Consider the following 26,490-nt stretch of genomic DNA (forward strand, 5'->3'; position numbering starts at 1 on the left):
TGGCATTTTCTTTTCTAGTCAGAGAACAACAACAGCATCCTACAAAACAGTTTATTTAATCAATGTTTACTGTTTAACTTAATTTCCCATGGATGGCCTCAAATAGTCTTGTTTAAGGGTTAAAGGTCATGGTTGTGGGAGAATACAAATGCTTCACATTGAGGAGAGAAAACATTTATTTTCGCACTGCATGGCAAAGGGGAAATACACACATGGTTTTGTGCATAATGCAGGGGAGAAGTTCAGAAATGTACACATATTTTTTTCTGCATGACACTTGGGAGAAGTGTACAATATATTTTGTCTGCATGACACTGGGGAAAATAGACTACATATAGTTTTCTGCATGACACAGGGGAAGATTAGTTTTCTGCACGAAACGGGAGAATTGACTACACATAGTTTTCTGCATGACACAGGGCAGAAATGAGGACACATCGTTTTCTGCATGACAAATTAGAGCAGAGCTAAAGATATTGCTTCATTAAGGAATCCCAATGTCATGGTTTTGTTTATATTAGATATAATCAACCAGTTGAGCTAGTTTTTTTTTATATTATTGATAGGACGCAGCCTAGTGTTGCAGAAAATGCAAAATTATGTGATATTGGTTAAATCTGTCAGGGAAAAACACTGTTGTATGTCTACAATGTTGGTCATATGTTTATCTCTGTTTTACCACGGCTGTGGACTAAAGAGATTTTAAGCACATCATATCAGAATACAATTATAAATACAAAATTATCATCTGAAAAAGTATTTTCCATTTTTACATTTGAATTTGTCAGGCTTTTTTTCATCTTAAGAAGCTAGACCTAGGGTAAGGGACACAACTGTTACAAATAATTGTAACGTTTGTATTCACAACTTTACATCAATCTTATGTAAGCATCAAAGTAACTTGGACTGATTTCATTCTGTTTCAAAGGAAAGCTTGAAAGTCAATGGGGAAATTGAATATGATACAAACATATTACAGATTAAGTAAAAAACAATAATGAAGGTCATAGTGGTATTATAAGTTTTAAGCTCCCAGGTGACCGTCTATGATTATTAAGACAGTCAGAAGATTCTGTTGGAGGGTGAGGGGTAAGCCGAATCCCTTCAACAGATCTATTGAATGTCTAAATAATCATAGACAGTTACTGGACCTTATAACATTTTTGTACAATTTTGATAATCTACATTATGGGGAAAAAAATTGAATCTTTGTATTGAATTATATTACTTCTACCCGGTAAGTTTTTTTGGAAATCATTCTGTGGTTACTTGATGAAATCTATTTTTGTCTTGGCATCCAGGTCAAATGTACACACTCCCTGGTGGTGCAATTGAACTGTCTAGGTCAAATTAGCACTTAGCATGCGTAGCATCATTGATAGAGCTATACTAGTCTCAACGTCATTCTGCAACTATTGTTATCATTGGTGGATGAATTTTTCTTCATTTGCATATTGCTGCTTGAATTATTTGGACGAGTGGTTTAATCCAATCGCGAGTAGTCAACACAACACAAAATCATACAATGTTTTTTGGCTACTACAAGGTTTTCTTTCATAACAGACAAAGATTTCCATAATACATTAAAAACATATTTCTGCCATTTTTTATCATGTGACCATCCAGAAATTACACCGGCTGTTAAGATAGATAATGCTACAGGAAAGGTACGAGTAAGATAATTTCTCCATGTTTATTTCTTCATTGGAAAATCTCAAAAGACATTTTCAACAAGAGTTTATTTTTCGCAGTGGATGACCTTCAGAATATGAACATCTCAAAGTACATATTTTATTCAGGGGAGGATCTCAAGATGCAGATAGTGATGACAGGGGTAGTGCATTTGAAGCCTACAGAAAACCACAGTTATCTACCTTTGGGAAGTCAGACACACCCCATGGCCAAGTTCTGTCATCAAATGGACCCTTGAAGAATTACAGGTAAATTTTTTTTTCAGTTTTCAAGATGTTATAGACTTTTCATGATGTTCATGTTGTAAAGTGTCTTGTCGCTTTAGACTAGATTTAAGCTTATTTTATTTTGAGCGACAAATTGTTCTGTAGTAATTATGTTATTGACTTTTCAGGCAGATTTATTTATTGACAATCTCATCTTTCAACTCAAGAAAAATACTTATGATGCACTCATCTTTATATGACCACAAAAAAACTGGTTTTATGCTGTTGCCATTGACTGTAGACATTTCATTTCTGTATTGTGGGTCGTGACTTGAACCAATTAGGACATACAGGCCGTAAGTACTTCTCTGTCTAAGAATCAGGCAAAATGTGTATAAGGTGTGGCATAACCTCAGGAAATAACTGTCAAAGTATTTGTAAAGTTCAAATTTAGTTGAAATGCACTATGGAAAATGGCATGAAAAATTTCCTAAACTTTTTCTTTATATGAGCGGTCAAGAAATATCTACATCACCAATGCTTCAGGATAAATTTAAATAGCTTTTCAGTTGTTTTCAAGATGTATTTGAATATATTTGAGGCTAAAAGAACACAAATCAAGAAATGAAGCCACTCATTGCCTGATTCTTACACAGAATGGTACTTAAGTGGATAGAAACAATATTTGAGTAAAATCTCTTTAAACACTTGGTGCAATGCCACAAAAAGAAGACTGGGTTTTATTTTGTGATTTATATTGTTTAGAAAAAAATAGGGTCCAAAAGGAACCAGAAACAAGGGTTTTCCTGATTTCTGGACAATTACTTGATTTTGAAATTCTACCAAAAGATGCCATACCACAAAAATGATATTGGGATTGATTTTCAGGGGTTGTGACTTGTACCATATAGCAATTAAGGGACAAAAAGGATAACTTTTGTTATGGTCAGATTCTTATCCAGTGTCAAATATTAAACTGAACTGAAATTAAAACTGTTCAGGTTTCGTCTGCAGTTGTATCTAGCTGTACCCTGGGAAGTATTTTATGTAGCAATTAAACTTCAGTAAATTTTAAGTTATATGTCTCCTCCAACACCTCTTTCTTTTAATCTTGAATACTGTATTATAAGTGGTAACATCTCTACAGTTCTGAACCTGTCACTACTGGTGAGGGCACCTCTACTAACCACAATGCATCACAACTTCCTGTTCAGTCTTGTGACAAGCCTGCGTCTACTCCCACTGAGTCTCCTTCCTCTGAAACTCGGCCCACTGAGACTCCACCCTCTGAGACTCGGCCCACTGAGACTACACCCTCTGAAACTCTGTCTAATGAGAATCAGCCTCAGACTGATTATAAGATAGAAGGGTAAGAAGTGTTTGCAGCTCACTGTGTGTTGCAGAAAGCATGATATTGACCAACCTAAAGGATGAATGTTTCACACAGCACACTACTGCATGCAAAAAATAGCATTTTTTTTCCACCTGCTCATGCTGATTCTAATCTTCAGTCAAGTCATGTTCAGGTTATTATTAACTCTTTTTGAAACCATGAAAATTGATGCTTGTGAATATAATCACTTAAGAGAATCCATGTTTACAATACAATACATTTCTCACCATCTGTAATATTTATCTATGAAAACTTTTCATATACTTTTATGCCTACAAAGTGCTGTATTTTACAGGGAAATAAACCGCCATATGGTGTTATTCCTACATGCATAAATGCATAAAAGGGTCAATTGTGAAATTCACATCATAAATCCTTGTACATGTAACATAAACATTACAGAAGAATTATTTAGGCATACATTCATCCTTTGAGTACCATTCTGTGTAAGAATCTGGCATGGATGCACACCATAATTCTCAATTTGGTCTTTTTTTGCTCAAATATATGAAATACATCTGGAAAACAACTGATGAGCTCTTTAAATTTATCCTGAACCCTCTGTTATGTAGATATTTTGTTCTGCTTATATAAGGAAAATGTACACGAACATTTTCCTGCCATTTTTCTGTAGTAAATTTTAACTAAATTTGGCCTATCAAAATCTTTACAAGGCAAATTTTTACGAACAGTTTGATGCTTTTTTCTAAAGATTATCAGGTATAAAAACTTAATGAAATAAAATCTGTGTGTTTTTTTTTTATTTTATGTGCCTCACCTTCTATACATTTTGCCTGATTCTTAGACGGGGAAGTACCTAATTGATCCAAGTTTGTTTTATACTAATTCAGTGTGATTTCCATGTCTCTTCCTTTTACCATTAATAGATGACTTTCACATTCGCCATTTACATGAAAACTGGTTTACTGTTTTATGAATCTGATAAAAACTGGTTTACTGTTGTATGAATGTGATGAAAACTGGTTTACTGTTTTATACCAGACAGGATATCGGAGACTACAAGAACAGTAATAGTTATTTGGGAATAAGTCTCCAGGAAGAAGTCTCCGAACATTATCGAAAATGTTTCTAAAATATATGTATCATTAAAATAAATTTCAGATGGTAATTAATTAAAGTTTCTTTTCCCTTGGCTCCCATTACCAAGTCACCTGATCTTACGTTGACCTCAATATCATTGAAGAACTTTGCACTAACGGAAGTGAATGTGAAAGTTGTCTCTTCTAACCTGAGTTCTTCCTAATATCTACTCAATACAGTGTGTGATTCTGGGGTTACAGGAGTCACTCTCTTCCAAATCTAGGGTTACAGGAGTCACTCTCTTCCAACTCTAGGGTTACAGGGGTCACTCTCTTCCAACTCTGGGGTTACAGGGGTCACTCTCTTCCAACTTAGGGTGATTCATACCTTTCCTACTGTTCTTTGGGTTTTACCTAACAAATATCTGTCCTTGAACTTTATCGAGATTCACTACTTTAACCTTTAATTTTATCTATTACAGGTATTTCCTTTAAGCTTTTCGATATCTTCCTCTATAGTCCTCAATTTTGCCCATTACAGATTAATGCACATGGATGATCTTGAAGTTTATGTATATTTATATGTTTATTTATATTTTTATTTATATCCTTGATATCCTTAATTTTGCCCTATACAGATGTATCCTTAAAGCTTCTCAAGGTCCACTTTTTTAATCCTCAATTTTTCCTATTACAGATGTATGTACAAGAATATCCCTGAAGCTTTTCTTGATCTGCCTTTTAAATCCTCTATCAAACCCATTACAGATATATCCCTGAAGTTTTTCTGGATCCTTTTGTGAAATCCTCTATCTAACCCATTACAGATATATCCCTGAAGTTTTTCTGGATCCTTTTGTGAAATCCTCTATCTAACCCATTACAGATATATCCCTGAAGCTTTTCTGGATCCTTGTCAGAAATTCTCAGTTTTGCTCGGCAAAGATACATATCCCTGAAGCTTTTGGTGTCTGTTTCTGAAATCCTCAATTTTGACAATTACAGATATATCCCCGAAACTTTTTCATGAACTGTATCTAAAATCCTCAATTTTACTCAGCATGTATCAGACTCAAATCTTTTTGAGATCCTCCATTGAAATTCCTTAGTTTTCACTATGTATATCTGACTCAAAGCGTTTTGAGATCTTCCACACAAATCCTTAATTTTCGTGATCTGCTACATGTACTCAAGCATCTATGTTATTCAGCATATATGTCCATCACTAAAACCTCTAAGACCTTTTTTTAATAACTGGAAAACTCAAGAATATTATGATACAGCTAGAATTATTGTATCTTGTTCAATACTTCAGAGTTTAGTTTAAGGTATTTTAATGAAGATTATTGAAAAAAACTTTACAAACGATTTTGCTACAATTTGTCAAATATCTGTATTTTACATCTCTTGATATGATAAGTTGAAAAAAAAATGATGGTATACCAATGATAAATTTGATCATGCGGGCTTCCTTATTTAAGAGATAGACCTGGTGTAAGGGACACAACTCTTACCAATCAAAACGTTTGTATTCAGCATTTTACATCAATCTCATGTAAGCATCAAAGTATCTTTTGTGAAATTGAATATGATACTAATATATCACTGATTTCAGTACTTATGTCCCTTACCCTAGGTCAACCTCCTTAAGTGGGTTCCTAATATTTTCTCTAAAAGTTACTTAGCTTATAAAAAATTCTTGAAATTTTATTCAGTGTTGTTCTTTTGATAAAAGAAGCAAAATATGGTAATCTCAAGAAATTTTAACCACAATAATGATATTGTTGCTTTGGAAAAAAATCAATGAACATATGATAGCTTTATCAATGACACTTTGGATCACTGAGATGTTTTGAGCTTGATATCAGAATGTTACAAAATAAAGCGTTTTGCTGATTTTTATTGAGTTATTTCCCTTAGGCGTTGTGTTACCCCTTAAGTATAGTTCATAATAACCAGTGTTGAATTGATTTTTTACAGTGCTGTAGAAATAAAAAGATAAATAGTTACTTTTGAATATTTTGATACTAACAATATCATGTGGAATATTTTGATATTGACAATATCATGTGGAATGTTTTAATACTAACAACATCATGTGGAATATTTTTATGCTACATGTATCACTTGTATGCTTTGTTAAGAAAATATATAATGCCCATTATCTTAAGTCTCAGTCCCTGCTAGAAGCAGGTAGTGGATGAAAACATGGTATAAAAAAAAAAAACACTATTTGAAATTTTTATTTGACTACATGTATTTATGCTTCAGATTCAAGGAGTAAAGACAAGATTTCCCACATCACTTTGGTAACTTGAGTTATGCCCTGAAAATGAACATTTCAAGGGCAGATAACTCTGTATAAAACCTCAATTTTGTAATATTGTGTTGAACAATTTAAGTAGCTATTGTAAAAGAACATGAAGGGATAATTTAAGTGTACACAAAATTAGTCCACTGATTTCCAGACAGAATCTCTAAATTTTCTCCTTTGTGTAAAACTAAAAATATCAATTTTTTTGCCAGACTTTTATCATAGTGGTGCTGGACTTTTATATTGACTTTATATATTTATTGGTCCAAATTTAACTTATTTGTAATATTATGTATTAGAGGATTGAAATTCACTAAAAGTTTCATTTATTCTGTCTTCAGGTGGTGGGAAAAACCAGACGAATGGAATTAATTTTTTTTATTTTTAAGGGAGATAACTTATTTCAGCAGCTCAAATATATTTTGAATAAAAGGTTTTATTAAGAAAAGTCATTTCGGCCTGCTGGTTTATGGGAGGTTGTAGGTTTTTTCAAGAAGTCACACTTAAGACTTACTGCTATTCTATCACACACTGGTATAGATGATAGAACACCTGGATGACATGTCTCTGGTATAGATGATAGAACACCTGGATGACATGTCTACCTGTGGGTTGTGGCTTCCCAGAGCTAGTATAATAAAAAATACTGCTCAGCATTTTTTACTGTTACAAAGCAGGGTCTGTACACTCGTCCCAGGGCCTAGACATTGATGACAAGTCTGTTTGAAAAATAATAATTTTGACATAAGTGTCTATGTATAAATCCATAAAAATAGCTTCCCCCTGTCAAAGACAAATGGGAGAAATCAGCACAAACAACGAGAAGTTTTTGCTCATTTTTTCCTTTTAGATTAGACTCTGTTGTCTAAAAATGTATGAAATATCTACTGTATAACAGGAACAATAACCAATCATATTGAGAATCTTTGTCTGCTTGATCTATGAGATGACTTTAATTTACTTTGTCTACAAGACAAATCTCTAAATTTTTTTAATGAATTTCTTTCACTAAATATGCATGGTTCTTATGGTTGATTGATTGATTATGCTTTTCGTGATGCATTTTAGGGTACATTTCACACATTTCAGTATGAAAAAAAAATAATCCAGTGGAACAGACCTTGTTTTATACTATTCCCACAAGCTGAGTCCTATTTTATTTTTGACTGTGTTACCTCACAGAAGCTACATGTAGACTGATTCTTCCAACTTAAACTCCTCTTCAATAGTGAAGGTCATTTAGACTGTTCTTTGATATATATACTACAGATTCAATAATGACGCCCAGTTAGATGAGAATCATACAGTAGTAGCAACAGCACGTGGTTCATTTGACCATAATGGTGGGATATTGGAATCACCAGAGACTGGAGTCAGTATTGTAATTCCTGCTGGAGCCATTCCTGAGGGTGTTCAGCAGGAAATATACTTCAAAGTTTGTCGTGATAATAACATATTACCTCCCCTGGATAAAGAAAAAGGTATGAATATTGAAAAAATACAATTACTCCTTTTTTTTTTCTTATGAGTGGATTGTATACTGTGAAAGTACTATTGTTTGTGGGTTACCAATTTCCATGGTTTTCATGGGTAGACCAAACCACAAATTTGATTCCCAATGAAAAGGAGAATCACATTAATGTGTATAATGCAAACCTCAAAACCATGAATCCAAGAATCCATAAACTTGTGTTTCTTCCTTAATCCACGAAAATTGGTATCCACAAATTATAGTACTTTCACAGTACATGTATTAGAATTATCTTTCCATCTGTCATTCTGTTCATTACAGTTTCATTATATCTGTCTTGGATTGATTTATTTTAAAACTTTTAAAATATGGGACTTTATATAGATGGATCATACTTGGTAGGAGATAGTGGTTGCTATTCAATGTCAACTTCCTGTACATGTGGCAGTATACCTAGGAAGCACAACAATGCTTGCAACTTCAAATCCATTTGTACATGAAGATATTGAAATCACTAAAAACTGTAGATTGTTATACCAAAGGATTTGTTGAAGAATAATCAAGGGAACCAGGGTTATAGCACAAAGTAAAACTCATTTAATTTTAACTGATACATGTTAAGACTTAAGGAGTCTACCTAGAGTAAGGGACATAACTCATGAACTCAGTGATATGTTTGTATTATATTCAATTTCACCAAAGCCTCTCAAGCTTTTGTTTGAAGCAGAATAAAATGAATCCAAGCAGAATTGGTGCTTACATAAGATTGATGTTAAATGCTGAATACAAACGTTCCAATGATTTTTAAGAGTTGTGTCCCTTACCCAAGGTCTACCTCCTTAAGCAGGTATCTATTTCAGATGCAGGAGTTCTAATTTACTTTCAAGATTAAAAGTTCTTGGAGTTTTTTGCAACCTAAATGGAAGGTTGACCAGGAGTTAAAAGTCCTTGAATAATGTATGGTAGGACTAAGGTAAATGAAATGGTCCTACATCAGTCAGAAATTCAGGGTCCTGGACCAGCACTATTTTAAACCCCTGAGATATTTGTCAGTTTCAAGGCTTCAGTTAAGACATGTTTCATGGTATAAGAAAGTATTCTAAGAATAATATAAAATATTGATGTTATAATTTAACAGTGTTTATTTCTCATCATTTCAGGAGAAACATTATTATCTCCCCTTGTTATGTGTGGCCCACATGGACTGAAATTTTTACAACCAGTGGAATTGCAGCTTCCTCACTGTGCCTCTGTTAATCCAGAAAGTTGGTCATTTGCTCTCAAGTCAAGTGATTCTCCCTCAGGTAATAATTCCCCCTCAGGTGAGGCCTCTGTGTGTATCCATTAAATTGCAAAAAAAAATGTTGCATTTAAACCCTTCCCCCCTCCAACCCTCAATTGAGATCTCTCAATAAGCTTATTATTTGTAAATTGAAAATGTTTTCATTTGTAGATATTTATTTTTGATGTTTTTGTTATTGTTATTTTTTACAATCCAAATTAATTCAAATTCTTTGGAGAGAATTTAAAAAAAACAAGAATAAAATGTATTTAAATACAACAAATAATTTCATATGGAAATCTGCCAGACTTCCATAAGAAAAAGGGGTTAAAACTTTAGGATTAGAATAACCTTTTCATACATATATGAAGGACAGTAGATCAAGGTCAAAAACTGACATGATTTTAGTAGATAGATTTTAATGAAACTTGATCTGATAGACTTTCTGGTAGTAAATTGTATATTGATAATATAATTGACTCCATATATTTTAAGATAAGAAAGTTTAGGGTCAAGGACACTGTTGTTAAAAATAGACTACTGCTATAAGGGATTGTTTATGTGTTAATGAATTGTTGAAACAAAGATGTCAAACAAAACAATGTGATTCATGTTTTGCAGGGGGTATATAGAAACCATGATATCTATATGTTCAGTTGTCCACAACTTTTTTATTGCAGTTTTTTTCTATAACTTTATATCATTGCCACTTGTTAATTTGAATGAATCTTTATATATAGGCATGCATATTGTAGAATTAGATTTCAGACTGGAAAAATATCAACTTCCTGTTTGTCAACTTAATTTATGTTTTAACCATGTGGATACTTAAGTAGGGAGAAATTGATATCCTTTAGTGAGATTTGCTCGGAGATTTTCTAGTTTTAATTTATTTTTGACAGGTCAACCTACCCAGTGGCAGAACATGAATTTAGCTGGTACAGAAGGTGTCTCCCAGGGGAGGGTCGGTAAAAGTAAAGTCTCGGTTCTTGTCGACCATTTCTAATGATGTCACTTCCAGTACTAATTACAGATGTCAGTTTCATCTCACAACTTGTCGACTCGCTGTTTTTGAAGATCTGCCACAGTGAATTGTACATTTATTGGGTTTTTGCGATTATCTGGACTTTTTTGTACTTTTTTGTCACAAGTGATTATTTTTGTCATTCATTTTCCCGAACAAAATCAGAAGACAAAGTTCTGTAAAATTCAAAATTTATGTCATTGACAAGGGATAGTTATCCAAACACAGTATTGATCGTATTTTCCAAGTCACAGAAATACTTGTAATATCTTCTCTTCTCTTCTCTAACTTGAACTTCAAGTTTGATTAAACACGTTCAGTTCTTTGTAAAATTTCATGGTCAGAAACTTATTGCTTTGTGAATATCATTAGGCCAAATAAAACTAATTACTAGATTGTCATCCCCTCCCGCCCTTAAAAAATTGACAACAATAGATAAAAAGATTAATTTCTAGTATTGAGGTACTATAACACGCAAATTTTCATTCTTCAGTGACTAAAGCGATGTGGCTATGGATTTTGAACATATTTATTCTTCACATAGCTTAAATTAGGATAGCAAGTATTTGGTGAGGGAAAAAAAAGAAAATCCTTCCACCAGCCCTTTATTTTCTGTGAAGTTGGATGTAAATATACCAATTTCGTTTTTTTGGCTTATGTAGTGAACATTTTTAGATTACCCTCTGAATATTGTAAATATATTGATTTTCGCGATTGATTATTTTTGGCAGATTCTGTTAAGTGAACTTATTTGCAGGTATCAATTTTCGTGGTTTCAAAAAATGATAAGTGTTTTATAGTTTTAAAAATAATTTTTGCTGGTATACTATTTTTCTTTGACATTTATACTTTATTATTATCTTTAAGACATATAAAAATTATCCCTTTTTCTTTTGTCCATTTATATCATGCTACTAAGATCATGGTTCTCTTTTAACAGGCAGCTATAAATAGAATTACATAACACTGAATCATACTACTTCCTGATTAGGAAACTATAAATAGAAATCATTACACAGAATCATACTACTTCTTGGTTTGGAAGCTTTAAATAGGATTACATAACTTAAGAGCAATACTAGGTCACTGGTTATCTATATTTGATGTCATTTATTACCATTGTCATTGCTTTTTTGGAGGGGTTTGGTATTTTTATTGAATACGGCACAAATACAAAGCATCTTGGAGAACTTGAGCATTTGAATGAAACCTCAGATTTTAAACCCTGTATCCTACAGTCAGACCTTTCAGTACAAAGAATAATATCACCTTTCTAAGGTTCAAAATGATTTTCAAATGTATAGACCAACAGGCTTAATGGGGATATTTACTTTGTTTGAATGCATCCCTAAACTTATACTGCTTCTTCTTTGTACAATAGAAATACATAGTGCACAGAATGGTACTTAATGTACTGCTTCCTCTGTGTAAGATAAAAATAGTAGTTGTTTTGAATGGTACTACATGTATATTTATTGCTTCCTCTACGGAAATAGGTGGTACACAGAATGGTACTGAATGTACCTTCTCCTCCTATTTTTAAGCGTGGTTGTGAACATTTGATATTTAATTTGGTTGGTTTTAAGTTGATAATTTGTTTGTTTTTTCCATTAGACCTTAAATGGTCAGAAAAAAATCTAAATGGTTTGGTATTTTGGCCTGGAAATATTGCTAAAACTCTTTTTCACAACTGATGAGCTATCTTATATATATAAACATGCCTGAATTGCCCCCTTTTTTTATATAATTCATTCACAGACTTCAGTTATCATAAAGAAAGAAAAATACTCAAGATTTGTACACATAGCGATTACTGCTTTAACTAGGGTACATTATAATCATGATCAAAATATTTGTTATAGATTTTTGTACGTAGGAGATTATGTAGAGTAGCATTTATTTGTAATTCATAAAAATGGTGAAAACAGCAAGCATTGTGAACAATCCTTTGATACATCTTCATTTTTTTTTTTTTTTGAGTTTTTAAGTTTTTAATATTTCCTTTTATTTCGTTCTTGTAATTCTGGTTGGTAATGTATAGTTTTTACTTCAGATTAAAACAAACTTGTATTAACATGTAACATTTATTTACTTGTCAAAAATTGAGTTGATATAATGTAAAAAAAATACTGCAAAAGTCAAGTCTCTGCATGAAATACACTACAGCTCATGTTGACTTTGCAATATCCACCTTTCACAGTGGAACGGGATGATAGTTCATATTATACACTATGTACCTATAATATAACAAAGAAATGTCTCTGAAAAAAACAAAACAAAAATTTTGAGTGAGGTAAATTGTTTATAGTTAAAACGCAGGGGAAAATTGTTAGAAATGTTGAAAGGAGGATAATTTTTTTGCCTTCCATGGTCTCTTTACTTTTCACCAATCCTTACATTTTTGGTATGTGGGTAAAAAGGCCTAACAGTTTGACCATCTAGACTTGATCAGAAGAGTGATATACATGTATGTTATTTTGTATTTTTATCCTCAGGACACTGGGCCAATTCTATTTCCTATCCAAGGGGTGCCCTAGAACATGCCAGTTTATTTGCACTTTTAAGTATTAGTATTCTCTGTGAATCAGTGAAGCATAAAACATTTCTATGAGCTGTGGTGTACATGAATGTAATTTTTATGTGAAGTATGATAAAATACCTTGTTCAAGATGAAAGTATGTTGGCTTTCACTTGTAAATAAACAATAATGTGCCAAAGGTGTATTCTAAAAACTGCTGTACATAATATGCATCTATATTTCAGTGGAATGATTTTTAAGGTATACTTTGATGAGTTAAATCTTAACTTCTAATGAGTTGATTTTTTTGGGTAAAAATTTTGTAAAAAAAGTGTGTGTGGGGGGAGGGGGGTTACTGTAAATTCAGAAAATACTGGGGAAAAAATATCAGTAATTCTATCTTAGATTTTTTAGTATTAGAGTAAGGGTTTTTTAAGGGAATTTTTCGTTATCTTCATTTTGTGTAACTTGAAAACTTGGTAATAAAAGTCATATTCATTACTTTCTGAATTTACAGACATCTAAATGTATTCAAATTGCATCTGTTTATCCAAGTCAAGCAGTTACAAGAGGATTTTTTAAATGACAAACTTTTTTGTTTGTGGACTTTTATTTTTTTTCTGAATTTAATGACAGTTTAGTGTTTTTTTTTATGTCAGTATAAGGGTTGAAGGTCATGTCAAAGTTACTGCTGAGTGGTTTGTTGTTTGATTTGTTACTTTATGAATATTCAAAATGTGCTGCAAATGATCAAATGTTATCTCGATGTTGATTGGTCAGTTTGTTGATAGGTTGTCAAATTTTACCTAAGATTTATTTTGATTGGTTGTTAACTTGTTGCCATGGTTGTGTTTTATACAAATGTCTATATTTGTATTTGTTTATATACATTTTACATGAATGTGATATATTATGTACATAGAAACAGATTTTATCAATACTTACAAATTAATTAATGATCCTGTTGCTAGTATGCACTCCCTAATTTAGACAGCCTTGGACCAGATATGGTCTGGTTCCCCATTCAATGAGTCATGGAAAAGGATAATTCTTTTGTTTATGTTATTTCTAAAAAAAATATATTTGTCCAACAAGGAAACATTTGAAATAAATATTATATTAAAAATCTCAATGGGTTAAGATATTACTGTCTTTATAAATCCATGCCACAATAAAATGTCTTAGTTAGTAAATTATTTCAATGTATGTGTTTGGCTGATTCAAGGAAGATAAGCCTGATAAAAGGACTGAACTAGGGAGTGCATATATGGTATAGGAAAAAAATATTTTCATAATTGGGAATAAAAATTGGTCTGTTAACCAACAGGTCTTCAAAAGAATATAGATGTTGCATTAGAAGACACCAGCCTAATCCATGCATTTTTCTTCTTTGTCTACTGTTTATTAAAATAACTGTTAATTGAATCAGCTTGAAACATTAATGGTTCATAATCAAGTCCAAGACAAAATAGGGCTGAAATTAAACCTATATTTTATATAATTCTTTGACTGAACAAAAATGTATAAAGTTAATAAGAAAATATCTCATTTTGACCACAGAACTTGTGAATTGAAAGGAGTTATGGACACTATATGATCATCTTTCCTGTACAATGCGGGGTATACCTACAGCACACGCAACTTAAGGAGGTAGATCTAGGGTAAGGCCATAATTATTAAAAATCAATTGTACATTTGTATAAACCTTTTAACATAAATATAATTTAAGCATCTAAGTAACTTGGATTTATTTCATTATGTTTCAGTGGAATGCTTGATAGGCTTTGATAAAATTAACTACCATGCAAACATATCACTGACTTCAAGATTTACTTCCCTTAATGTTTTAATTTGTTGTGTGTAGAGCTTATGGTTATATTTTCGAGTTTTATTCCCAATTATTTTTTGTTCATATTCCACATTGTGTATCTCAATCCTCCATCATTTTAACATATAAATAAAATATATCACCTGAAGTTGTTATGAGTACTGGAAAAAATATTTAGGGCTGAAACATTCAGGGTATTAAAGGTGGGGCATAAGGCTATGAACATCTCCCAAAAATATCAACTTTTTGGTAACAACATAAAAAATGATTAAGGCTAAAAACCACTAATTCCACTTCCCATAGGGTTCTATGCTAATTTCACAATATTCAATGGCTTCTCTGGACTTTACCTTAACTTTAACCTGCAGATGACTATATATCAGCATGATTCTACATATGTCAGCTCACAATCCTCAGAATGGCATGTGGGGTTAGCAGACTTGCAGTGCAGTACTGGTCAGCGGAAGTGAAGGGTCTATAAATAGCATGGGAAATCCCAGTGTTTTCACAAGATAGGGGTATATTTAAAAATCATTATGGAGATTAGGCTTCACATTACAAGAAGCAAAATGCACCTTTAAAATGTACAGAAATGTTTTTCCTTTCAGAAACTGTTTAAATTTTTAAAATAAGATGAGAACTTTTTTCACAGCACTATGAGGAACAGGGGTAATTTCTGCGTAGGACTATTTTTGCGTACGTTCCAAATGCTCATTGGTTGAATTGGTGGTCTGTAACCTTAAAAACAACGTTTCCACAATATCAGGACAATAACTTGTCTATTTAAGTGAAGGTTCCATACTACAAAGGATGGCAGAGATTGATTTTTGTGGTTTTTCAATTAAATTGTTTAGGAATTAAGGGCCAGAAACAATGATTTCATTATGTTACGACCCTAACTTATATAAGTAAATGAATTTCTTTGAAACTATGCACAAGGTGTTTTCAACAAAAGGAAGGCAGAGATAGATTTTTGAGATGTTCTCAAATCTGCTCCATCATTAAGCACATAACACACTCATTAGCTCCACTGAATCTACCTCAACAACTGCCACAAATTGAGAAAAGACAGCAAACCACTTTTCATTTAAGGATGTTCTCTGGCCATGTTCACTCATTTTTGTTAGATTTACGGACTCCTCTGGTTATATTCATTTCATAGCATTAATATTTTTTGGCAATCGACCCCCCACTTTTCTTTTCATAATTTTGTTGAACACACCTTAAAATTTATTTAAGAAGTTTCATTGTTATATTTTCAGGGTTTTACTTCGATAATACCTAGTATGACGAAACCTATATAAAATGTCAAGAGAAATCCTTTTCCCGCCAAATATTCTAATGCTTATATCTCAAAAACAAGCACACTGACCCATCATTTTTTCTACTAAAAATGTTCTGGCATGAAGGATCTTAAAATATTTCACATGTCTGTAGATTCCTTGTTATTCTTAAATTGAGCAGCGAACATCCTTACTATGATTTTAGGTTTTGCCTATGAGTGGAGGGGTTATCTCTGCTCAAATAACAACTTGATTAAGCTATGGGAATATGGGAGAATTCCTAAGACACCAGCCTTGTGCTGATCGTCATCATGAAATCGTGGAACGTTACAATGTATCCATCTGCACTATGAGGACCCAATTGTTCAGCATGTCATAGTTTTCCTTTTCTGTTCCCCAGACTTGACTTGTTATGAGCAATTTGGTGGTTGTTTCTAGAAGAGCAGATGAAGCTTACCCTATCAATGCACCTGGTCAGAGATTCTGGTTTTTAGTCTGACTTGCTTATTTACTCTTGTTACCTTGTATGTATTATTTTGGTTATTTGATGTTCTTTTTATTAATCTATTTTCTATGTATTGGTTTTTGTCTCTGGATTGCATTCTTTTGGTTTACACTAGAATGTTGCTTCCCTTAATTTCTGTTTCAAACATTCACTTCCAATTAACAGACTTCATTTTAGACATTTCAGACCTAAATTTATATAGGATGTTAATGATGCTTTTTTCTTATATATCTTGAGTATTTTAGTGTCCCCTCTTTAGGTAGACAAGTGTTATTTGCACACATATGAAAATGGCCTCTGCTGGTTTATTGTTAACTGGTAAATTTTTTTATTTTTTTTATGCCCCCACAACAAACTATCGGGTAGGGGGGAGGGGGATATTAATTTACCCCTATTCATCCGTCCGTCTGTTTGGATTACACATGATCATGGCTTGTCCGGCTATCTCCTTGTACAGTTTTTGAACTGCATCTACATCTTTTGCAGGGCCAAAGGATTTTATTTTTCGTGAAATATTACGGAAATTGGTGATAGTTACACTTAGTCATTTTACTCAGAAATATATGGATCATGGCTTGTCCGGCTATCTCCTCATACAGTTTTTGAACTACATCTAAAATATTTTTTGCAGGATATTTCTACACATAATGATGGCATGCAGTGTCATAGGATCTTGATTTTTGTGAAATAATACAGGAATTGGTGATAGTTACATTTACTCATTTTCATCAAAAATAGGGCTACATGGCTTGTATGGCTATCTCCTGTATTTTTTTAACTATATCTAAAAATTTTTTTGCAGGATGTTTCTACACATAATGATTGTATGCAAGGTCATAGGATCTTGATTTTCATGAAATATTACAGAACTGGGTGATAAATGGACTTTGGAATAATACAGGACTGGGTGATAGTTAAACTTTGTAATTTTTGTTAGAATATAGAAATATATCCCAAAGCAATACAAAGTTAGGGACTTGTTTAATTGGGGGTATTAACATTTTTTTATGTGTCTGTCAGTCTGTCCATCTGTCCTCTTTTTCTCATCGCAACTAGCCTGACACTAGCAAACAGAATTTCATGACACTGTGGCCAGGATACAATATGTAAATATGCATGTATTTAGGAATTTCTGATCACCAAATTAATCCCCAAACCATGAGTATCACAAGTCTTTGAAGGATTTCTGAATCTGCAAACCATACAAAAATAAACATGTTCCTAATTTGGCAAATCTAGCGAGCGGGACCATCATTAGTGTCTCACAGACACATTTGATTTACTGAAAAAAAAATTACTACTAACAAATGACGCAAGGGCTCCTGTGATAAACAGGGCTTCTAGTTTTTCATGGTTTTTGTAATCTAATCAATCTGATATAATTTGGATCCATACTCAAATTGGATTATATTGTTCTTTGAAGAAAACTTGCAGTACAGCTTTTCCAACATGCAAGACAGCTTGTCTTTCGCAAAAAGTAACAAAAATAAAACTGCCACAAAAATATTTAGGGTTTCACATTAGGTCAGTTGTAGAGCTACTCATAACCACACGTCCATGTTGCCTCAAAAAAGTTGTGCAAAAGTCCCATAACTCTGTAAAATTTGTCAAATTAAAAACACAAAGTTACTAAAATCATACATACAAAGTAACAAAAGCAAATGAGCAACTCGGACTTCACTAAAAACTGGGAGCATGGAACAGGTGCACCGGCAGGGTAAGTGTCAATGGCAGTGCAACACAATCACCTACAAAACAATCCTTCAAAATTTGAACAAAATCTGTCAAGTGGATTCAGAGATGTAACCAGATGGGCAGACATCCTGTATGTCAATGTCCATGTTGTCATGGCAACTGGTGACAAAAATAAACTACAAAGAAAACCATTATTTAATTTCTAATCAGCTTTAATTAATAAATTAACAAATAACAATAACAACTTCTACCAATACACACCGATTAAAAATACTGAGCATTGTATAAAAAATATATACATCTGGCTATACAAAACATGCCATTAGTAAAAAGGTTAACAAAAAAGGGGGGATATTTGAATACATAAGTAGATATTGCCAGACAATTTTGAAAGCAAGCACATGTATATCCCTTTCAACAAATAATATGGCACAATAGCTATAGAAATAAATGGACTTCATTTTGTAAAATGTATTGATTTTGCACTTCATTTGTGGTTGCCAGTACAAATACGAAATTGGCAAGAAACAAGAGAACATCAAACAGAAATATTCAGTTATAAGTTATATTTACCCTAGCTGCAAAAAGTAAGCAGTATTAGTACCACAAGGGATCAAACTCAGGGTTTTAGATAATAATTGCAATAGAAAGAATATAAAGGAAGGATCCTGGGGGTAAAGTTCTGGAAAATTTTTGTAAATATGCAAAATTTGGGCAAAAATGAAAAAAAAAAAAAGAGCAATAATGGCCCTTTTCTCTGGAACCTCTAACGACCCCTCCTGTTTTTAAAAAAAAATTCTGGATCCACTGCTGAGTATTAAACTATAAATATCCCAATTGTTGTTTTTGGGGCTGCCTAGTTTTCAGAAATAGTAGTTCAGTAGTCTCTGGATTTCATCAAAATAACATAGTGTCTAGGCTAATTTCAAATAGATGGGCTCAGCACCCATCCTTCCATTTGACCTTCTTGCACCCCTTCACCCTTGAAAAATATATAAAATTAATTCAATTATAATAGTGCTTTTCTGAAAACCTCTTGTTTTACGTTATCAAATAAAGTGCCCCATAATTCTAGTTTTCAAGCTGGACCACATTATCACATTTCAAAGCTGAATAACAACTTAGGGAGAAACCATTTTTTCATGGAGAATCTCTTGATGGGGTGGAAGAATCCAAACTTGTTACTTGTGGCGGGAGAACCCAAACCTGTTGATAGAGGTAAGAGAGCCTATTGATAAGGTTGTGGGAGAGGAGTTTCCAAATCTGCAGATGGGGGTGTTTTTTTTTCAAATAATTGTACAGGTTTGTGAATATGTAAATGTTATTTGAAATTAACTTGCTTTGTGGATTTATTCAGTATTTCAGTTAGGTTTGAAGGACATAATCAAAAAAGGGGCATACACACATGAAACACTTAATCAACTGAAAAAATATCAAATACATCAATCCAGTCAAAACAAACAACAAAATATGTAACAAGCTCTGCCCAAAGAAAACTAATTATTAGTTTTGAAATGGTAAAAAGTATAGTAAATTTTGTAAAATTGAAACTTGATGTTGCTTTAAAAAGTGTAATATAATACATAAAAATGGGACATTAAATGCTACCCCACCACATTGTAAAAAATTGGGGGGGGGCTAAAAACATCTTAAAATAGCCATACCTTTTATGTAAATTTTCCGGTTTAACTGAAATTTGAATTTCATCTGCATCTAATGATACTCATTATCTATACAAAGTTTGAAAAAGATCCTTCAATATCTTCTAAAAGATACCATCTGGAATCTGCAATCAGTCCAGGAATGGACAGACCAATGGACACACTTTCTGGAGAGTTATACTAACCTTCCTGTTAGAAGCTGGATAACTAATTTATTTTATACTGCAATTGTTCTATTTAAGCAACCAAAATGTGTTCACTGTATATTTATTGGTGATATACGGTCACTGACAGTATATAACACTTTGGCCCTGCCTACTTCCCTACCCTTGCATGAACTACCTGTTTATCGTAGCATCCTATTGGGGGCCACAAGTAGGGAAGAAATGTGAAAAACATGTCATATAAATATATAACTTGATTAAAAAATAATAATTATTGCATTATTAGGAAAATAATTGTATATTGACTACAAATAAAAAATGATATACAAATTCGGAACGAATCGAATAAAAAGGCTCAGCAAGCCTTGCGTTTCACACCAAATCTAAGCCTCATCTGTATATTGTTTTTATTTCTAGTCAATATACATTTATTGTCAATTAGCACTGCTTTGCAGCACTATAATACTTAGCACTGTGCTTTCTAAATTGCTTCAATTATAATACACTGTAAGTAAGCACTGTGTTACAATTTTAGGGGATAAGCATGAGAACAACCATTAGATATTGAGAGGGAAGAGATTTCTTTGGATCAAAATATTAATTTGCACAATACTAATCTGTAAGAATCGGGCAGTGGGTGAAACATGGTATGAAAAAAAAACAACCATTTTGATAGTTTAATTTGACTATTTTCACCATCAGAATCAAGAAAAAATGACAGGATTTTACATATCGTGCGGAACCATTGAAATGCACTGAAAATGAACATGTCAAGGGCAGATATCTCTGTCAATAACCTCATTTTTCTAACATTATATTGAAAAATTTCTGAGCAAAGCCAAAGATGCAGAGATTAAATAATCGTCTTTTAAAATAGAGATATTTTATTGTCAGATCGGTGGGGTTTTGATATGCATGTTTCTGATTTTTCCCATTTTGCCTGATTCTTACAAACACTTGTACTTAAGTAACAGCATTATGTTCAGAGTAATTTTAAAGGATCAAAGATCTCCAAGAACAAAATCTTTGTTTTCAAAAGTTCCTTGTCAAAATATCAATTATCAAAATTCTTCCAAACCCAACCTCAAAATCAAATGGCTGTCCCCTCAAAAGGTTTGCTACATCAGTAATCATACTACGACTTTGAATGCAATGTTTTATACAACATAATACATGTTGATATTATTCCAAAAACACCACTCCATGACCTTGAAAATTTCCCAGCCCACAAAAATCCAGGAGGGCACCAATTAATGGCATTCATAAAGTCTGCAATAGCCTGAAGCAAAGAAAGTTGGGATTCTGCCAATTTGACTTTCAGGGCTTTAACTTCTGTAGTGGCTCCTTCGAGTGGTTCTTCACTGCAAAAGTTGTAGAAAGTCATAAAATTTATAAATAAAATTCATGATAAAAGGAAGTTGATGCTGGACTTCCACATAATAAGCACACAACAAATACAGAGCTGTGCCATCAACCCATGATATGCCTGTCCTATTTAAGGAGATAGATCTAGGGTAAGGGACACAACTCTTACAAATCATAAGAATGTTTGTATTCAGCATTTTACATCAATCTCATGTAAGCATCAAAGTAACTTGGAATGATTTCATTCTGTTTCAAAAGAAAGCTTGATAGGCTTTAGCGAAATTAAATATGATTCAAACATATCACAGATTTCAAGAGTCATGTCCCTTACCCAAGGTCTACCTACTTGAGCTCATATTAATTCCTCAAATGGATACTTGTATGTAAAGTCAGAAAATTACAAAAATTACAAAAATCAAAAGGAAGCTATTAATTACATCAATAAAAACACAACAAAGTTTCATGAAAGTTGCTGGAATTTTTTCAGTTTTTTTAGTACAAAAAATTGAGAAATCACATTTTTTTTTAGTAAATGAGAAAAAGTTTACAAGAAAAGGCGTTTCGAGAAACGCAGAGGACGCTTACCCTACCGGTGCACCTGGTCCATGCTCCCACTTATTTTGGGGAGTTCGAGTTTCTCATTTACTTTTGTTACTTTGAATGAATGAATTTAGTTATTTTATGTTCTTTGTTGTGTATGTCTGTTTTCCATTTCTGGTCTTAGTCCCTGGATTATATTCTTTTGATTACCTGTAGAACTTGGTTCCCTTGATTACTCTTTACAGAATTAAAAGAACGAAATGACTGAACTGATAAACACTATGGTCAATAATCAAAAATGAAAGTCAAATTGTAAACTGATATGTATATATCATGGAATAATTGTCTCTTGAGCAGGAGAGAGAGAGAGAGAGAGTGAGTAAGCGTGTTTTTCAAATTAATATAATATAGTGAGGATTATATACAAGTTTACAAAACCCCATAACACTCTAGTCAGTTAGTGATGTAGCGGGATGTTGTAAAACACTGACTATATTCAAAAATAAATTAAAAAAGAAAAAAAAGAAAAAAACATATTTTTTAAAGATGAAAGTCCATATAACATGTGACAGTATCAAGGTGAGAACCAGAAAGTTGGAAAATATTGCAATGGTACAGGCATTTCTCATGAAAATGGTAGGTAAAACCAGGTTTTATAGTGTGTTAAACCTTTTGCATCTATTACTGTTAATTATTTCTGGTATACACTATATGAACACAACCAGGTAGCATTAAATTGTCACAGGTCAAAATCGATAAAATCAGTAGTGACAACAGTACAGAAACATGTTTTGTATGAGCAATACAGGAAATGTAACATTAAATATTTACACGTGTTCCAAAACAGTACTCATACAATACAGGAAATGTAACATTACATATTTACATGCATTCCAGAACAGTACTCATACAATACAGGAAATGTAACATTACATATTTACATGCATTCCAGAACAGTACTCATACAATACAGGAAATGTAACATTACATATTTACATACGTTCCAAAACAGTACTCATTCAATACAGGAAATGTAACATTACATATTTGCATGTGTTCCAGAACAGTACACAAACAATACAGGAAATGTAACATTACATATTTACATGTGTTCCAGAATACCACACAGGGGCTGATTTCGGGTATTAAGATGGGTTAAACTATTTAATGGGCGGTACCATCCAAAACCAATACCTTTCATTGTTAGTATAGCCCATCTAAATACCTTAAATAAGCTCCTGTGATACCACAGTACAAAGAAGGTAGAAAACAATCCATATCCACATACCTTTCTTGTGTTGACTGTAGGTACTGCTGTTTAGTAACCAACATCAATTTCTTGAGTAACTGTGATATCAGTACAATTTGTCTGGAAGAGAAACAAGTTTATTATATAGAAAGCAGTGTTTTATCGAATGTTCCCAGTGAAAATATATATCGATAATTTACACTGAAATAAATTTGGTAATATCACACTTGGACTTTCTCCCGCAAAAATGTAAAAATTTGAAATCAATCTATGTTAAAAATAGCAACGAATAATCAAGGAAATCTATATGAAAAATAGGATAATCGATTGGTTATCATCAATAAGCAAAAATATTCACTCCTTCAAATTAATTATCCTATTAATATTGGTTCACTTCTGTACATATGATGTAGGATTCTGTACATATAATGTAGGATTCAAAAACATTTCACAATTGTCTAAGTATAAATTGTTTTCTCATATACAACATATAAAACCTACTTTAGAATTTCAGCAAATAATGACAATGTCCAAATATAAATTCCCCGAATCCACCATTTTTTAGAATCTGTACTGAGAACTTTTCTATCAGCAAGCCAAGCAATATGTTCTACTGGGTAGTACAGTTGGTTGGCTACATTTGTCAGGATGTTAAGAAGTCTTAGTGTACTGCTCTTCTCCTACAAAACAAATGTTGTAATTTGGTACCAGATTTTGTAAAAGTCAGGCAATTCTGTGTGGGAGTAATATAGAAGAAGAAATTATGTTGTGACATCAGTAAAATTTGCATAAGATATACTATAAGACTGTCATACACCTTTGATGTCTGCCACATCTTTATCAAAAACCTATCAAGTCTGTGGTCTAAAGACTTTTGAAGCACATTTTATTATAAACTATTTTTCAAATTGTTTGGGTGAATTGTCATACCCACAGTTGGTTTTGAGTGGTACTTATTTTACATATAACATTTTTATACAGAAACTGGAGCATCAATATATACATAGTGATACAATTGATGTTTTCCACACAATAAACAGATAATAATACATGTACATATCATCAGTTCAAGAGATCTGAAAGGTGTTAATTAGCCAGTTTATCAATAACATTATCACAAGGGGGAGAACAAGATTTCCTGACCCTTCCACTTATCTATTAAACTTTTTTTTCCCATTTGATAAAATGACCTGAAATAATTGTAGCGAAAGACTGAAGATTTTTTATGTTATTTTAACTATTTTTCAAAAAACAAAAAAAGTCGCAAAAGGTCAAAGTGAAAATAATGTATCGCAAGCCATTGTGGAATTTTATTCCCCATTAATTGATATTTCGATTTAATTATTGATATCAATAAATTGACATTATTGATATCAATAAATATTACATATTTATTAACATGTTAATAAATATATAACATGTTAATAAATAAATATTGATATCAATAAATGATTCATCAACATGTTTATAAATATTTATCAACATATTGATAATTAATTATTGATATCAATAAACTTCAATTTAATAACATGTTAATAAATATTTATTAACATGTTATTAAATCTTTTATTGATATCAATAAATCAATGTTGATAAAGAGGACCCCACATAGGGGCACCTATAAAATGTGAAACAAAATCGAAATGAAACGAAACGAAACAATTCGAACTGAAACAAAATCCTTCGAAACGAAATGAAACAAATCAAAACAAAATCTATAAATTGTGAAACGAAACAAAATCATTCAAGACATCATCATTTTGTCACATAAGAGTTGAAACGTGTTTCGTATAATTTATATAAATAGTTTGTATATATATAATACATATATAATTTGTAATCAATAACAGAAGACATTTAATTATGTTTTTTTCAATAATTTTAGTCACTGCATGTGACTTAATACATAACTGAGGTTGATTAGTAGCCATGGACGAAGTCATGAACGGACATACGGCTACTAAATAAAATACTGTGATAGCCATAAATACATTTTCATTCAAAAAAACTTCAAAAGATATCTAATGATGACCTCAGAGAAATTATCTTTGAAGGGTGCATCTTCTTATATTTGCTAGATGTGAACTGTGAGGGAGTTACTGGTGTAAAGAAACAATTTTAAATGCAATCAACTCCATTTAATCAGGGAAAATCTAAAGGCAGTCGTCATAATATAAGACCATATAATATCATGAAATGTCAGCAGCTGGAAATGACAATTTCGGTATTTACACAGGTTGTTCTTTTGGAGTTGGTAGATTTATTCAATGATGTGGTTCATTGGATGCTACATTGTATTTACACTCTAAATGAGAAGAAGAAGAATACAACATTCACTCTGCTATGAATAAGAGTATTTCATACTTACATGCATACATATACATTTGTTAATCTTGGTTAATCCTTCTTGAATATTTATCGCTGTATACATCTAAAGATTTATTTCAAGAACATACATGCGTATATAGTTACAATTCACGTACATTTATTTTCTCCATTCTGTTTCGTTTCATTTCGCATTTTACAGTTTCGTTTCGCATCGTACAGTTTCGTTTCACAATTTATAGGTTTTGTTTCGTTTCGAAGGATTTCGATTTTGTTTCACATTTTATAGGTACTCGCCACATAGGTGCTTTATTTGTGTTCAGAAAAGCGTAATTCTTATTATCATTTACAAGGTAAGTAAGCGCATGGCAGATTAAGTTTTGTGTTTTGTGTTACATTGTTTGTCAGAAGGTTGTCAATTGGGGGACGTAAATTGAATGAAATGCCGTCCATAGCAAGGCAAAAAATATTTAGGGGTGAAACTTATGGTGAAATTTTTTTTCTTACCGATTTTGGTGGGGGGGCGTACGCCAGTCCAACGCGGCGACGGCTCAAAAGTCCTTTCAATAAAAGTGCAATTATTTAAAAATATTATCCCTTGAGATTTACGTAAATATTATACATGCGTTACTCCGATTTCTTGTGTTCTCAATTATGACATGCTTTAGACATTCAAAACTTTACCTTTGACCCTAGCCCATACGTTAAGTTGTAAAGAAGCATTGGAAGATCATCAAAAAGACGTAAGACAACTCGACACTGACTTAACTCGGCACTAATGCTCCTGATTCTTTCATAAACAAATGCATTTCTGTCTCCACTTATGAACATGCCAACATAGCTACAGAGACGAATAACCTTATCGCGTCCTCTATACTTTTCTAATAAATGTACAACGTCCATCTTGGGCTTCAAAGTGAAAGTAGATCATGTGA

General features: G+C 32.4%; 2 protein-coding genes across 17 annotated transcripts in view; one reads left to right on the forward strand and one right to left on the reverse strand.

The window, feature by feature from the left end:
- LOC148596464 (tight junction protein 1-like) overlaps nt 1-14,916 on the forward strand; it is a 98,663-nt gene extending 83,747 nt beyond the window's left edge. For 15 of the 16 annotated variants that reach the window (XM_088563621.1, XM_088563627.1, XM_088563624.1 and 12 more), the window contains 5 exons: nt 1,800-1,940; nt 3,046-3,267; nt 7,915-8,126; nt 9,277-9,420; nt 10,301-14,916. In XM_088563621.1, the coding sequence (XP_088419747.1) occupies nt 1,800-1,940; nt 3,046-3,267; nt 7,915-8,126; nt 9,277-9,420; nt 10,301-10,404 (823 nt within the window). In that variant the 3' untranslated portion in view covers nt 10,405-14,916. The remainder of the gene's footprint in view (nt 1-1,799; nt 1,941-3,045; nt 3,268-7,914; nt 8,127-9,276; nt 9,421-10,300) is intronic. The other variant, XM_088563629.1, reaches the window with a different exon arrangement.
- Nucleotides 14,917-18,442: 3,526 nt separating this feature from the next.
- LOC148596468 (peroxisomal membrane protein 11C-like) lies at nt 18,443-26,490 on the reverse strand. Its single transcript, XM_088563565.1, has 4 exons — nt 26,240-26,490; nt 23,732-23,910; nt 23,270-23,350; nt 18,443-21,437 (listed from the first exon to the last, which is right to left on the reverse strand). Exons 1-4 carry the CDS (start codon nt 26,456-26,458, stop codon nt 21,212-21,214), a joined length of 705 nt encoding a protein of 234 aa, XP_088419691.1. The 5' UTR covers nt 26,459-26,490; the 3' UTR covers nt 18,443-21,211.

The sequence above is a fragment of the Perna viridis genome, chromosome 15, assembly GCF_037379345.1.
Source record: "Perna viridis isolate PV_CMFRI_1.1 ecotype Kerala chromosome 15, ASM3737934v1, whole genome shotgun sequence".
Classification (NCBI taxonomy): domain Eukaryota; kingdom Metazoa; phylum Mollusca; class Bivalvia; order Mytilida; family Mytilidae; genus Perna; species Perna viridis.

What these genes read in the sequence shown, in the direction of transcription:
- LOC148596468 (XM_088563565.1), bottom strand. Translation starts at nt 26,458, where the DNA reads ATGGACGTTGTACATTTATTAGAAAAGTATAGAGGACGCGATAAGGTT. An exon ending in CGTATGGGCTAGGGTCAAAG is followed by an intron (nt 23,911 to 26,239) that starts GTAAAGTTTTGA and finishes TTTGTTTTGTAG; the next exon opens with GAGAAGAGCAGTACACTAAG. An exon ending in CTACAGTCAACACAAGAAAG is followed by an intron (nt 21,438 to 23,269) that starts GTATGTGGATAT and finishes CAACTTTTGCAG; the next exon opens with TGAAGAACCACTCGAAGGAG.